This window comes from Osmerus mordax, chromosome 1 (genome assembly GCF_038355195.1).
Source record: "Osmerus mordax isolate fOsmMor3 chromosome 1, fOsmMor3.pri, whole genome shotgun sequence".
NCBI lineage: Eukaryota > Metazoa > Chordata > Actinopteri > Osmeriformes > Osmeridae > Osmerus > Osmerus mordax.
In genome coordinates this window covers 23,033,745-23,049,287 of record NC_090050.1, presented here as the reverse complement: position 1 = coordinate 23,049,287, position 15,543 = coordinate 23,033,745, and the positions used below count along the sequence as shown (strand labels likewise).

At 53.6% G+C, this 15,543-nt stretch overlaps 1 protein-coding gene across 1 annotated transcript in view; it reads right to left on the bottom strand.

The window, feature by feature from the left end:
* Positions 1-15,543, bottom strand: part of LOC136941954 (voltage-dependent L-type calcium channel subunit alpha-1D-like) — a 76,755-nt gene that overhangs the window by 39,717 nt on the left and 21,495 nt on the right. The window contains 10 exon segments of the mRNA XM_067234686.1: positions 4-229; positions 551-711; positions 1,772-1,798; positions 3,150-3,237; positions 5,097-5,171; positions 6,823-6,992; positions 11,973-12,076; positions 12,844-13,040; positions 13,248-13,400; positions 14,197-14,375. Of these exon segments, the coding sequence (XP_067090787.1) occupies positions 4-229; positions 551-711; positions 1,772-1,798; positions 3,150-3,237; positions 5,097-5,171; positions 6,823-6,992; positions 11,973-12,076; positions 12,844-13,040; positions 13,248-13,400; positions 14,197-14,375 (1,380 nt within the window).

Genomic DNA, 15,543 nt, shown 5'->3' with positions numbered 1-15,543 from the left:
TACCGCGTGACCTTGAAGATCCTGAGCAGGCGCACGCAGCGGAACACGGAGATGCCGAGGGGGGACATGACCTCCAGCTCCACCAGGATGGTCTCCGTGATGCCGCCGCACACCACGAAGCAGTCGAAGCGGTTGAACAGGGACACGAAGTAGGCCTGCAGGCCCAGGCTGTACATCTTCACCAGCATCTCACACGTGAACATGGCCAGCAGCACCTTGTTGGCATTGTCTGGAGGGAGAGAAAGAGGGGGGGGGGGGCTCAAATTAACAATGTGTGTGCGTATGTGCTTGTTGGGGAGATGGGGGGGGGGGGTCAAATGTGTGTGTGAGTGTGTGTGTGTGAGTGTGTTGGGGAGGGGTGTAATGAGCAGTGTGTGTGTGTGTGTGTTGGGGAGGGGTCTAATGAGCAGTGTGTGTGTGTGTGTGTTGGGGAGGGGTCTAATGAGCAGTGTGTGTGCGTGTGTGTGTGTTGGGGTCTAATGAGCAGTGCGTGTGTGTGTGTTGGGGTCTAATGAGCAGTGTGTGTGTGTGTGTGTGCGAGAGTGCGTACCCTGAACCTGTGTGAGCCAGTTGGGCTGGTTGTAGTGCTCTGAGGAGATGGTGAGGGTGTTGAGGAACACCAGGATGATGACCAGCCAGTAGAAAGGAACCGACTTCACCGCCAGACGGCATTTCCTCCTGCAGAACCGGTTCCAGCGCCGCCAGCGCCGACTGAAGGGGGGGGGGGTGGGGGGGGGAAGCGGTGTTGTTACCGTGGTGACTAAATGTGTGGGGGGGGGGACTGGGTAAAGGGAAGTGGTATTGTTTACCATGGAGATGAAAAGGGGCGGGGCTACTTAAGGGGGGGTGGCGTTTCCACATGTGGGGGGGGGGTGATGGAGAGGCTGGTTCAAAGTGTTACATGACTGTAGGCTGCAGCAGATCGACTGACAAACAGGCTTTTCGAGCGAGCAAGACACACGGAAAACAAATAATTATAAAGCTGTTTAAAGTTATTTTAGGACACAATATCAACATGCTGGCTTTCTTAAGGATATTTTAGATGCATGAACTTAATTGAATGAAAATAAAAGTCTGGCAGAACACATATACAAGAGCAGAGTTAGCTAGAGACAGCACAGACAGACAGGCAGCCACAGATGTACCAGACGATACCCCATGCAGACAGCCAGCAGACAGCCAGCAGACAGCCAGCAGGCAGCCAGCAGGCAGCCAGCAGACAGCCAGCAGGCAGCCAGCAGGCAGCCAGCAGGCAGCCAGCAGACAGCCAGCAGGCAGACAGCAGACAGCCAGCAGGCAGCCAGCAGGCAGCCAGCAGGCAGCCAGCAGGCAGACAGCAGACAGCCAGCAGGCAGCCAGCAGGCAGCCAGCAGGCAGCCAGCAGGCAGACAGCAGACAGCCAGCAGGCAGCCAGCAGGCAGCCAACAGGCAGCCAGCAGGCAGCCAGCAGACAGCCAGCAGACAGCCAGCAGGCAGCCAACAGGCAGCCAGCAGGCAGCCAGCAGGCAGCCAACAGGCAGCCAGCAGGCAGCCAACAGGCAGCCAGCAGGCAGCCAGCAGGCAGCCAGCAGACAGCCAGCAGGCAGCCAACAGGCAGCCAGCAGGCAGCCAGCAGACAGCCAGCAGGCAGCCAGCAGACAGCCAGCAGCCAGCAGACAGCCAGCAGACAGCCAGCAGGCAGCCAGCAGGCAGCCAGCAGACAGCCAGCACACAGACAACCAGCAGACAGCCAGCAGGGCAGCATGCAGAGTCCACAGGAGGAGTCACTGACCTGAACTTTGACTTTGAAATTTTTTGACTAAAAGAAACGGGAGAGGTAGTCAAAGTTTACTTAAATCCCGTGTCGTCGGTGTGTAGCTCGGGGACAGAGACAGACAGGACATTCATGGACTTCAACTTTTCAGGGACAGAATGAATGAAACATTGATAAGTACTTTCAAAAACAAAGAGCCGAGAGAAGATGAAACAGGTAGACAGGTGAAACAGGTGGACAGGTGAAACAGGTAGACAGGTGAAACAGGTGGACAGGTGAAACAGGTGGACAGGTGAAACAGGTAGACAGGTGAAACAGGTGGACAGGTGAAACAGGTAGACAGGTGAAACAGGTGGACAGGTGAAACAGGTGGACAGGTGAAACAGGTAGACAGGTGAAACAGGTGGACAGGTGAAACAGGTGGACAGGTGAAACAGGTGGACAGGTGAAACAGGTAGACAGGTGAAACAGGTGGACAGGTGAAACAGGTAGACAGGTGAAACAGGTGGACAGGTGAAACAGGTGGACAGGTGAAACAGGTGGACAGGTGAAATAGGTGGACAGGTGAAACAGGTGGACAGGTGAAACAGGTGGACAGGTGAAACAGGTGGACAGGTGAAATAGGTGGACAGGTGAAATAGGTGGACAGGTGAAACAGGTGGACAGGTGAAACAGGTGGACAGGTGAAATAGGTGGACAGGTGAAATAGGTGGACAGGTGAAACAGGTGGACAGGTGAAATGAAATAGGTGGACAGGTGAAACAGGTGGACAGGTGAAACAGGTGGACAGGTGAAACAGCACAGAAGTTGAATCTACTTTTAGTTTTTTTTTTTACATAAAGTAATGGTCAGAGCACTTCACGGTTTGAAGTTAAAAAATTTGCGAGAGGCAGATAACAGCAGGGCTGACTTGGTTGGATGAGAAGCACGTCATTGGAGAACGTGAAGTCCGAGCGCTAACATAAAGCTACGTGCTACTTGACTCATCGTTAATGTCCAACAGTAGGATGACAGAGATCCTGCTCGACTCCTAGTTAGTCAGTGGTTCTAGTCCTGCCTTAGAATTATTTAGAACTGTTGTTCATTTGACCTTGTATGTTTATCGTATGCACCTTCCTTCCACAGTAAATTCCTTGTTTGTGTGAATTTATTTGCCAGATAAAAGATGAATTTGTGTGTATGTGTGTGTGTTTTGTATATAGGTGTGTGTATGTGTGTGTTGTAGGAGTGTGTGTTGTAGGAGTGTGTGTGTGTTGTAGGAGTGTGTGTTGTAGGAGTGTGTGTGTGTTGTAGGAGTGTGTGTGTTGTAGGAGTGTGTGTTGTAGGAGTGTGTGTGTTGCAGGAGTGTGTGTTGTAGGAGTGTGTGTTGTAGGAGTGTGTGTGTGTGCAGGCGCACCATGTGGGTCCGCAGCACGGCGTCTTCTCATCCTCCCCGTTCACGTGCTCCGTGTTCACAGACTCGGTCTCGCTGGCCGGAATGCTCGCTGGAACGGCACACAGAGAACACATCACACACACACACACAGAGAACACATCACACACACACACACAGAGAACACATCACACACACACACAGAGCCGCCAAGACGTGCCTCCAACGCCACACACACACACACGCACACACACAGACAGACACACACACACACAGGCACACACACACACACAGGCACACACACACACAGGCACACACACACACAGGCATACACACACACACAGGCAGACACACAAACACAGGCATACACACACACACAGGCATACACACACACACGCACACACGCAGGCATACACACACACACACAGGCATACACACACACACAGGCAGACACACACACACACACAGGCATACACACACACACACGCACACACACAGGCAGACACACACACACACACAGACAGACACACACACACAGGCATACACACACACACAGGCATACACACGCACACACGCACACACACAGGCAGACACACACACACATAGGCAGACACACACACACAGGCAGACACACACACACAGGCATACACACACACACAGGCATACACACACACACAGGCATACACACACACACAGGCAGACACACACACACACACATCAGCGCACAGCCCAGAGAACAGAAACATCATCCGTCCGTCAGCGAAACAGAAATGAAGATCAGCATCACGCCAGGTATTTCAGAGAAATCCCTTTTTTAGAGACACAACAAAAATAACTGAAATACACCACTGTCTGAGATGTTTCCCAGCAGCCATCCAAACAGCATCAGACACAGACACTAGGATGGTGGGTCTAGCTAGACCTAACCTTGAAACACCGCCATATTTCCCCACCCTAAAGTCTGCTTTGGTATCTACTGTCTTTGTCATTATGTGTGTTCGTTTGTCTTGTTACTCTCATAATGTCAGTTAATCACCAAGGTCACCAAGGTCAGCACAGATCATGTGAGGAGCCTCTGCACTAACCCAAACCTCCAAGGAACATGGCAACGTTCCCTGTGAGAGAACAGTCTTTCAGGACACACACACACGCTCGCTCACACGCACACACACGCTCACACACGCTCACACACACACACACACTCACACGCGCTCACACACACACACGCTCACACACACACACCCTCACACGTGCTCACACACACACAGCTACTTCCACGTTATTTGTTAGCTTTGATTCGGGAGTCGTAAAAGTGCTCTCTCTCTCTCTCTTTCTGGAAATCCTGCTGACTGGTGGAGTTGTGGTGATCTGGGTTTAGCCCCGTTTGGCTGTTCACACTGAGCCCTGTGGGGCGTGGAGGGAGAGGACTGGAGTGTCTGCTATCAGACCCCGGCGCTGTGTGTGTGTGTGCTTCTGCTACTCTGCTCCTTGTCTGACTCCGCCAGCGAGCGAGGGAGGGAGGGGCGGAGGCATATTAATAAAGTCTGGACTCATTCAGTCTGAAACAGCAGGAGAGAGGGCCCCCAGGGGGTGAAGGGTTTATCGAACAGAGAGAAAGAACCCAAAAAAGAATGAAAGGAAAAGAAAGCAAAGATTGGAGAGATTGTGATGCTGAAACATAGGGGTCAATCACGATAGCACTGCACAAACGCCGGGGAAGGGGAGGGGGGGTGTACATTGGGGCTATGCATAAGTCATTAGGTACACACTGGCTTACAAATACACACACAGCCCTATCAAACTAATACTTTTCTTCTTTCATTCGTCCTTTTTTCCCTCTTTCACTTGGTCTTCTTCTTCTCTCTCTCTCTCTCTCTCTCTCTCTCTCTCTCTCTCTCTCTCTCTCTCATTCTCTCTCTCTCATTCTCTCTCTCTGACACACACCTTCTGAAGGGAAACTGGGGAATTTACCATGAGTGTCGGAGGACTGGCTGAACCACCCAAACCTTCCTTTCTTCTTCTCTGTGAGGTCAGCCAGAGTCACCCCTTCACGTGTGAGGCATGCAAGCCCATGCATTCACACAGTCAGCAGCACACAGCCGGGAGACATGGGAGGGGAGGGGGGGCGAGAATGGGCTTCTATCAAGACGGGTTAGAGCACAGAGAGCACCACAACAGAACAACAACAACAGAACAACAACAGAACAACAACAACAGTACAACAACAACAGCAAATGTCACGAACAGCGCTAGCCACATGGACACTGGAGAGGAGCAGAAGAGGAAGATGGAGAGCTGGTTAGTCACGCGCTGGAGCGTCTGTTGACTGGGAGAAGAGGGCTGTCTCCATGCTAGCATGCCGCCACGCACATTAAGGCATTGAACATGTTTCATGTTAGCATAGAGAGCCTTGTGTCCCGGACACCAGACACAGTTAAGCATCGTGGGGGGGAGAGGGGCGAGCGGCCTCTATGAGACTGCTGAACCTGTATTGGACCCGCCCCTTAAATATCCCATGAGGTCACTTCCTTTATTTACATTTAGTCATTTAGCAGACGCTCTTATACAGAGCGACTTACAGTAAGTACAGGGACATTCCCCCCGAGGCAAGTAGGGTGAAGTGCCTTGCCCAAGGACACAACGTCAGTTGGCATGACCGGGAATCGAACTGGCAACCTTCAGATTACTAGCCCGATTCCCTAACCGCTCAGCCATCTGACTCCCTTTGGGTTCTTTATCCCCGTCCAGTTGTGCTGCCCTGCGTTGAGGTGTAGGTACGACACTCTGATGTTACAGTGTACTGTGAGGGGGGAGGGGGGGTCTCTGAGATGGTCCGCTTGGTAAGGGAGGAGAGGAGGAGAGATAGAGGGAGAGAGGGAGGGGGAGAGAACGAGAGAGGGAGGAGGAGGAGACGAGGGGAGGGATGGTTTTCCTCACACTCCACGGTGCGGCAGTGGAACGTTCACTGTTCTGCATCATGTGCTGCTTATATAAAGAGGATTTGGATTACAGTCTTTCTTCTGCTCAAGTAATATGATTTATCCTTTTCTCCATCCTCAGACAAACCCAAACGGTACACACACAGAGCTCAACGCGCACCGCCCTGCCCTAGACCTGAAAACCTGGACGTTTTTTCTCACGCCCTATCACAGGAATTCAAACAGTTACTGTAACTTTTGTGTGTAACTTGTGTACTGTAACTTGTGTGTGTGTGTGTGTGTGTAGGAGGGACCAGAGTGTAATCACCTGACAGTTCAGCACCAACACAGACAGTTGTTACTGTAACTTGTTTTGTTCTCTCTAACACCCTTGATCTTTTGGCTTCATCTCACTGTGCCAACTCAGATTACAGAGGGCTCCGTGGTCTGCAAATACATGGTACACCATGCTGTGTGTGTGTGTGTGTGTGTGTGTACAGCTCTGAATAATATATCTAAGCAGGTGGTGCTAGAAGCTACACAGGACAGAAATAATGTACACTCTCTGGAGGTTTGAAACACATCGACACAGCTAAAGTGTCCAGGGTTACAGCAGGTGTGTCTTATGTTCAGTGTAACACTGGGAAAAACACAGTTAGAAGTCACTCCTACGACAGGATTGTGTGTGAGTGTGTACGTGTCTCTGTGTGTGTGTGTGTATGTGTCTCTGTGTGTGTGTGTGTGTGTGTGTGTGTGTGTGTGTGTGTGTGCAGGCTTACGGTTGCGCTTGCCGTCCTCGTCTGCCTCGTCCTCGTTCTCAGGGTCGATGTCCTCTGCCTGGGTGATCCAGTCCAGGTAGCCCTTCAGATCCTCCTCCAGCTGCTGCTTCTCACGCAGCTTCTGGAAGTCTCCGCGAGCCTTCGCCTTCTCACGCTCCTTGGAGAACTCTCTGGGTGAGGGACGGCGTAACACACACACACGGACACACACACACACACACGGACACACACACACACAGGTGTGTTTACTGGAGTCACAGCACATCAGGTACATTCATAGATTATGCAATACTTACAAAGCATAAAGACATATCGACATACAAATATACACAATACATATATTCAATGTTATACTACTAACATTATGTAAACTATTTCTGGTTGTCTTTTCTGAGCCACTGGAAGGAGGGGTACACTTTTCAATGACGAAACGTCACACAACATTTTGTCCAGTTTATCAAATGTTACAGTCGCAATTACATTGTTGAAACTGCCGGAGATGAAAGTAATCATTTGAATATTTTGGTCGTAGATCTGTCACAACAAGTGATGTCCAACCCTTTAAAAACAGTGCCATTTTTTCCCGCTCGAGTTAATGGAAGTTCAACAACAGGGCACTCCCCTGGCCTGTGCTCTGGATAGCTGCTCTGGAGAGCTGAGGGAGGGGACCTGGATAGCTGCTCTGGAGAGCTGAGGGAGGGGAACCTGGATAGCTGCTCTGGAGAGCTGAGGGAGGGGACCTGGATAGCTGCTCTGGAGAGCTGAGGGAGGGGAACCTGGATAGCTGCTCTGGAGAGCTGAGGGAGGGGAACCTGGATAGCTGCTCTGGAGAGCTGAGGGAGGGGACCTGGATAGCTGCTCTGGAGAGCTGAGGGAGGGGACCTGGATAGCTGCTCTGGAGAGCTGAGGGAGGGGACCTGGATAGCTGCTCTGGAGAGCTGAGGGAGGGGACCTGGATAGCTGGATATCCAGAGTTCTCCTGGCGCTAACAACACCCCGCCCCCACAGCACGCAGCTGAGAGGATGCGGGGAAGCGAAACTGAAGTGTTGGAGAAAGAGAGGGAGGAAGAGGAAAATACTGCAGAGAGAGAGAGGGAGAGAGATGCTATATGCTGTATATTGTAGAGAAAAGGGGGGTGAGAGAGAGAGAAAGAGAGAGAGAGAGAGAGAGAGAGAGAGAGAGAGAGAGAGAGAGAGAAAGAGAGGGAGAGAGATGCTATATGCTGTATATGGTAAAGAGAAGGGGGGTGAGAGAGAGAGAGAGAGAGAGAGAGAGAGAGAGAGAGAGAGAGAAAGAGAGGGAGAGAGATGCTATATGCTGTATATTGTAGAGAGAGAGAGGGAGGGAGGGAGGGAGGGAGGGAGGGAGGGAGGGAGGGAGGGAGGGAGGGAGGGAGGGAGGGAGGGAGGGAGGGAGGGAGGGAGGGAGGGAGGGAGGGAGGGAGGGAGGGAGGGAGAAACCAAGTGAGCTTAGTAGGAGAGGAGATGGAGTGAAGGGCGAGGAATAAGATTAATTTCTCTCTCTCTCACAGGATGCCGGGTGGGTCTGTGGTGTATGTGTGTGCGTGTGTGTGTGTGAGTGGTGTGTGTGTGTGTGTGCATGTGTGTGTGTGTGGGGGGGGGGGTTGACTTATCCACCACCACAGAGAAGGAGGAAGGCGGGGAGGTCAGCGGAGGTCATACTGGTGGTTAGACAGGAAGTGTCCTATCAGCATCCAGCCCTGCCTGTGTCCTGTGTCCTGTGTCCTGTGCCCTGTGTCCTGTGTCCTGTGTCCTGTGCCCTGTGTCCTGTGTCCTGTGCGCTGTGTCCTGTGTCCTGTGTCCTGTGTCCTGTGCCCTGTGTCCTGTGTGCTGTGTGCTGTGTCCTGTGTCCTGTGCCCTGTGTCCTGTGTCCTGTGCCCTGTGTCCTGTGTGCTGTGTGCTGTGTCCTGTGTCCTGTGCCCTGTGTCCTGTGTCCTGTGTCCTGTGTCCTGTGTCCTGTGTCCTGTGTGCTGTGTCCTGTGTCCTGTGTCCTGTGTCCTGTGTCCTGTGTCCTGTGTCCTGTGTCCTGTGCCCTGTGTCCTGTGTCCTGTGTCCTGTGTCCTGTGTCCTGTGCCCTGTGTCCTGTGTCCTGTGTCCTGTGCCCTGTGTCCTGTGTGCTGTGTCCTGTGTCCTGTGTGCTGTGTCCTGTGTCCTGTGTCCTGTGTCCTGTGCCCTGTGTGCTGTGTCCTGTGTCCTGTGTGCTGTGTCCTGTGTCCTGTGTCCTGTGTCCTGTGCCCTGTGCGCTGTGTCCTGTGTCCTGTGTCCTGTGCCCTGTGTCCTGTGTCCTGTGTCCTGTGTCCTGTGTCCTGTGTCCTGTGTCCTGTGTCCTGTGCCCTGTGTCCTGTGTCCTGTGCCCTGTGTCCTGTGTCCTGTGTCCTGTGTCCTGTGTCCTGTGCCCTGTGTCCTGTGTCCTGTGTCCTGTGTCCTGTGTCCTGTGCCCTGTGCCCTGTGTCCTGTGTCCTGTGCCCTGTGCCCTGTGCCCTGTGTCCTGTGTCCTGTGTCCTGTGCCCTGTGCCCTGTGTCCTGTGTCCTGTGTCCTGTGTCCTGTGTCCTGTGTCCTGTGCCCTGTGTCCTGTGTCCTGTGTCCTGTGTCCTGTGTCCTGTGTCCTGTGCCCTGTGCCCTGTGTCCTGTGTCCTGTGCCCTGTGTCCTGTGTCCTGTGTCCTGTGTCCTGTGCCCTGTGCCCTGTGTCCTGTGTCCTGTGTCCTGTGCCCTGTGCCCTGTGCCCTGTGTCCTGTGTCCTGTGTCCTGTGTCCTGTGTCCTGTGCCCTGTGTCCTGTGTCCTGTGTCCTGTGCCCTGTGTCCTGTGTCCTGTGTCCTGTGTCCTGTGCCCTGTGTCCTGTGTCCTGTGTCCTGTGTCCTGTGTCCTGTGCCCTGTGTCCTGTGTCCTGTGTCCTGTGTCCTGTGTCCTGTGTCCTGTGTCCTGTGTCCTGTGTCCTGTGTCCTGTGTCCTGTGTCCTGTGTCCTGTGTCCTGTGTCCTGTGTCCTGTGTCCTGTGTCCTGTGTCCTGTGTGTGTCTGAGCAGCCCCTTGCTTCAGGGAGGCTAGATGATCTAGTATGCACACTTTTAGCAGACGCTCTTATCCAGAGCGACTTACAGTAAGTACAGGGACATTCTCCCCGAGGCACTGTAGGGTGAAGTGCCTTGCCCAAGGACACAACGTCATTTGGCACGGCCTGGAATCGAACTGGCAACCTTCAGATTACTAGCCCGCTTCCCTAACCGCTCAGCCACCTGACTCCAGACACAAGAGGTGATGTGTGTACTGTACCCTCACAGACACCAGAGGTGATGTGTCTACTGTACCCATAAGTGTCCCCAAAGGTTCCCACAGTCCTGGGAAGGACAGTACTGACACTGAGGCAAACAGGCTCACGTTACCCTTAACCTGTACCCCACACAGCTAACCTGTACCCCACACAGCTAACCCGTACCCCACACAGCTAACCTGTACCCCACACAGCTAACCTGTACCCCACACAGCTAACCTGTACCCCACACAGCTAACCCGTACCCCACACAGCTAACCTGTACCCCACACAGCTAACCTGTACCCCACACAGCTAACCCGTACCCCACACAGCTAACCCATACCCCACACAGCTAACCTGTAGCCTACACAGCTAACCCGTACCCCACACAGCTAACCCGTACCCCACACAGCTAACCCATACCCCACACAGCTAACCCGTACCCCACACAGCTAACCTGTACCCCACACAGCTAACCTGTACCCCACACAGCTAACCCGTATCCCACACAGCTAACCTGTACCCCACACAGCTAACCTGTACCCCACACAGCACACAGCAAACCATGCCAAGTCAATCTTATCTTCATCCCACACACACACACAAAATGCTGCAAGGTCTCACATACAAGCCGTCATGCAAACATTCACTCACTTTCCCTCACACACACACACACACACACACGGCAGTTGCCCACAGCACCCTTGGTCTCTTACCCACTGAGGACACCCAGCACAAGGTTAAGCACGAAAAACGAGCCCAGTATGATCAGACTAACGAAATAGATGGCGGGGGTGCCGAATCCGATGGCATCGTTGACCTGGAGGGGCGGCCAAGTTATTAGCCACTTTACAATCACATTTACATTTTGTCATTTAGCCAACGCTTTTATCCAAAGCGACTTACAAGACAGAGCAAAGGGTGTACAGGTCAATGATCATGAACAACGAGATCACCCCAAAAACAATGTGGGTAGCCAAAACATGAAGCATACATTGTGAAGAGCAAATAAGAGCCAATGGGTAGAACCAGAAGAGCATGTAGTTAAACAAGTTACAATTAAACGACATGATCCTCCAAAGTGCCCAGAGTGTACATGGAGCAAAGCAAGCAACAATAATAGAATTCACAGAGAGTACAAGTAGTTAAATCAGTTACAGCTAACCAACACAGACCCAGGAGGTGCCAGAGAGCCACTATAACCTGCATCTTTCTCTTTCTCTCTCTCTCTCTCTCTCTCTCTCACTCACACACACACACAGTCACACACACACTCTCACACACACACTCTGGTCACCAGCCTCCTCACCTGCACACACACACACTCTGGTGTGCTAGCCTCAAACTGACACAGGACTCTTGTTTGGCAACACTTCAGATCCAGGTGCATGTAGTAAGCGTTAGTTAACAGGTCCTGGTCAGTTAGTAAGTCCAATGAACAGATGGAGTGGGAGGAGGAGGAGGAGGAGAGAGAGGAGGAGGAGGAGAGGGAGGAGAAGGAGGAGAGGGAGGAGGAGGGGGAGGAGGAGAGGGGAAGGGGGAGAGGGGGAGGACGAGAGGACGAGGATGAGGAGGAGAGGGAGGAGGAGGAGAGGGAGAGGGGGAGGAGGAGAGGGGGAGGGGGAGGAGGAGGGGGAGAGGGAGGATGAGGAGAGGGAGGATGAGGAGAGGGAGGAGGGGAGGAGGGGGAGGAGGGGGAGGAGGGGGAGGAGGGGGAGGGGGAGGAGGGGGAGGGGGAGGAGGAGAGGGAGGATGAGGAGAGGGAGGAGGGGAGGAGGGGGAGGAGGGGGAGGAGGGGGAGGAGGGGAAGGAGGGGGAGGGGGAGGAGGAGAGGGAGGAGGGGACTCTGTCAGGAGAGGTGAGAGACAGCAGTCTTACCCGCTCAACACACCCAGAACCAGGTTAAGAACAAAGAACGATCCGAATATGACCAGACTGACAAAGTAGACCCAAGGCAGCTCCAACCCCATGGCGTCGTTCATCTGAGGGTGGCCCAGCGCGCCAGAGAAGAGGAGCGGGAGAGAGAGAGATGAAGAAAGAAAAGGAGAAATAAACACAGGTCATAGTGAAGGACAGAATGAAGGCCAGTGTTGACGTAGGGAAAGAGACAAGGGACTGCGTCAGGGCTGGGGAGGAGAGCGTGCGGAGCCTTCAGGGAGGTGGAGCGGGGTAAGAGCATTACAGGAGAGGGAGCAGCTAAGCTGCTAGCTGTGGAACAGCCTAGCCGTGGTACAGCCTAGCCGTGGAACAGCCTAGCCGTGGTACAGCCTAGCCGTGGCACAGCCTAGCCGTGGCACAGCCTAGCCGTGGAACAGCCTAGCCGTGGCACAGCCTAGCCGTGGAACAGCTTAGCCGTGGAACAGCCTAGCCGTGGCACAGCCTAGCCGTGGAACAGCCTAGCCGTGGTACAGCCTAGCCGTGGCACAGCCTAGCCGTGGCACAGCCTAGCCGTGGCACAGCCTAGCCGTGGAACAGCCTAGCCGTGGCACAGCCTAGCCGTGGAACAGCCTAGCCGTGGCACAGCCTAGCCGTGGAACAGCCTAGCTGTGCTACAAGCACAGACACTCCTGCTGCCGCCGACTCAGGTAAAGAGTATGAAGGGTTCTCAGAAGGCATGCAGGGGGGGAATGGTGGGGGGGGGGGCCTGGGTGGAGGGGGGCACGGTGGAGGGGGGGCATGGTGGAGGGGGGGGGGCATGGGGGTGGGGGGGCATGGGGGTGGGGGGGCATGGGGGTGGGGGGGCCCTCACCCAGTAGAGGACGTCGGTCCAGCCCTCCATGGTGATGCACTGGAACACTGTCAGCATGGCGAACAGGAAGTTGTCGAAGTTGGTGATGCCGCCGTTGGGGCCGTGCCAGCCCTCCCGGCACTCGGTGCCGTTCATGGGGCACTGGCGCCCGTGACCAGAGATAGCACACGGAGCGGGCTCCTCCTCCGCTATCTTGTCTGAGGAGAGATGGGGAGGGGGGGGGGAGAGAGATTGGGGGGGAGAGAGTTAGAAAGGCAGAGAGAAAAAGAAAGTGAGGGAGGCAGAACAAGGTGATAGTGATGGTACAGTGGGTCTGCATACACGCACACACACACACACACAGTGTCCAGTGATAGTGATGGTACAGTGGGTCTGCATACACACACACACACAGTGTCCAGTACCTGAGCCGGGCATGTAGCAGGTGGCGTGCATCTTGCCGATGAAGAGCTCCAGTCCGATGATGGCGTAGATGATGATGACGAAGAGGACCAGGAGGGCGATGTGAAGGAGAGGTACCATGGCTTTAATGATGGAGTTCAACACCACCTGCAAACCTAGCAGCAGCAGGAGAACACACACACACACAGTTGGCAAAACAGAATACTATCCCAGGTAAGGGATGATTTTGAGTGGTTCAATTGCATACATGTGTGTGTTGTGTGGCATGTGGAGGTGTCCTGGGCTCACACTAGGTTAGGAACATGTGATACCTACAGAGAGACACTCAGAAAGATGAAGGGGATGAAAAGAGCTTCCCTTCCAAATCAGGGTCTATTAGAGTATCTGATGATGCTTTGTCTTTTGTTTCACCCCCTCAACCCCCCCACCATGCCCCGCAACCCCCCCTCTTTCCTGGAGAATCTACGGGCCTACATGAAGAACTCATTAGTGTCATGGAGCCAGATGCTGTTCTTTCCAGGACGAGTCTGGAACTGAACACTGGAAGGGAAACAGCTGTTTCTGGGGGAGAGGGAACGGAGAGGGGGGGATGGGGGTGGGGGGGGTTCGGGGTGGAGCAGAGTTGGGGGGGATCAGAGTTGAAGGGTCACCCTTTAAGGTTAGGTGACAGTGGGAGGGAGGGTGTCAGGGGTGCAAAGTGGAAGGATCACCTTTTACGTGTGGGACAGTGTGTGTGTGGGGAGTCAGGTGGCTGAGCGGTTAGGGAATCTGGCTAGTAATCATAAGGCTGCTGGTTCGATTCCCGAGCCGTGTAAAATGATGTTGTGTCTTTGTGCAAGGCACTTCACCCTACTTGACTCGGGGGAATGTCCCTGTACTTACTGTAAGTCGCTCTGGATAAGAGCGTCTGCTAAATGTAATGTAAATGTGTGTGTGTGTGGCATCACTCACTGGGCACTCCTGAGACCAGCCGCAGGGGGCGCAGCACGCGGAAGGCTCTCAGGGCCTTGACGTCGAAGCCTCCTGACTTCCCGGCGTGGCCGTGCATGGAGGGGTGCACGGCCAGGACCTCCTCCACCTCCTCCTTCTCCTCCTCTTTGGTCAGAAGCTCCAGAACCACGCTGAACAACCTGCCGGCCCCAGACCCCACAGCACCCAGGATCAGACAGGAACACCCCACAGCACCCAGGATCAGACAGGAACACCCCACAGCACCCAGGATCAGACAGGAACACCCCACAGCACCCAGGATCAGACAGGAACACCCCACAGCACCCAGGATCAGACAGGAACACCCCACAGCACCCAGGATCAGACAGGAACACCCCACAGCACCCAGGATCAGACAGGAACACCCCACAGCACCCAGGATCAGACAGGAACACCCCACAGCACCCAGGATCAGACAGGAACACCCCACTGCACCCAGGATCAGACAGGAACACCCCACAGCACCCAGGATCAGACAGGAACACCCCACAGCACCCAGGATCAGACAGGAACACCCCACAGCACCCAGGATCAGACAGGAACACCCCACAGCACCCAGGATCAGACAGGAACACCCCACAGCACCCAGGATCAGACAGGAACACCCCACAGCACCCAGGATCAGACAGGAACACCCCACAGCACCCAGGATCAGACAGGAACACCCCACAGCACCCAGGATCAGACAGGAACACCCCACAGCACCCAGGATCAGACAGGAACACCCCACAGCACCCAGGATCAGACAGGAACACCCCACAGCACCCAGGATCAGACAGGAACACCCCACAGCACCCAGGATCAGACAGGAACACCCCACAGCACCCAGGATCAGACAGGAACACCCCACTGCACCCAGGATCAGACAGGCACACCGCATACGCTACGAGAAGAACAGGTCATCTGACGTGCCGGAGACGTAAACAAATCCCTACTTAGTCATTGAGTAAACAAATCACCAACATTTCCAGGGGGGTCTTTGTTTGCATCCCAATACGTCATAGAAAAGAATTTTCAACCTCAACTTTTTTTTCAAAACCTTTTTGGGAAAATGGTTTTTAAACCTCTCTAAACTTTACAAAAAAAAATTTTTTATAATATATTTTCTTCACTTTTTTTAATTTATATTTTCAACCTCTTTTTCAACAAAGCTTTTTTTCACACACAACATAACACAAACAAGATTCTAGTTTTTTTCAAACTTTTTGTTCTTACTGCCTTTTGCCTTACTGCATGGTAGCTTCGTAGAACAGCTTATGTTTGTTGTGAGTAATAGCCAGGAAATGAAAAGGGGCACGCAATGACAAT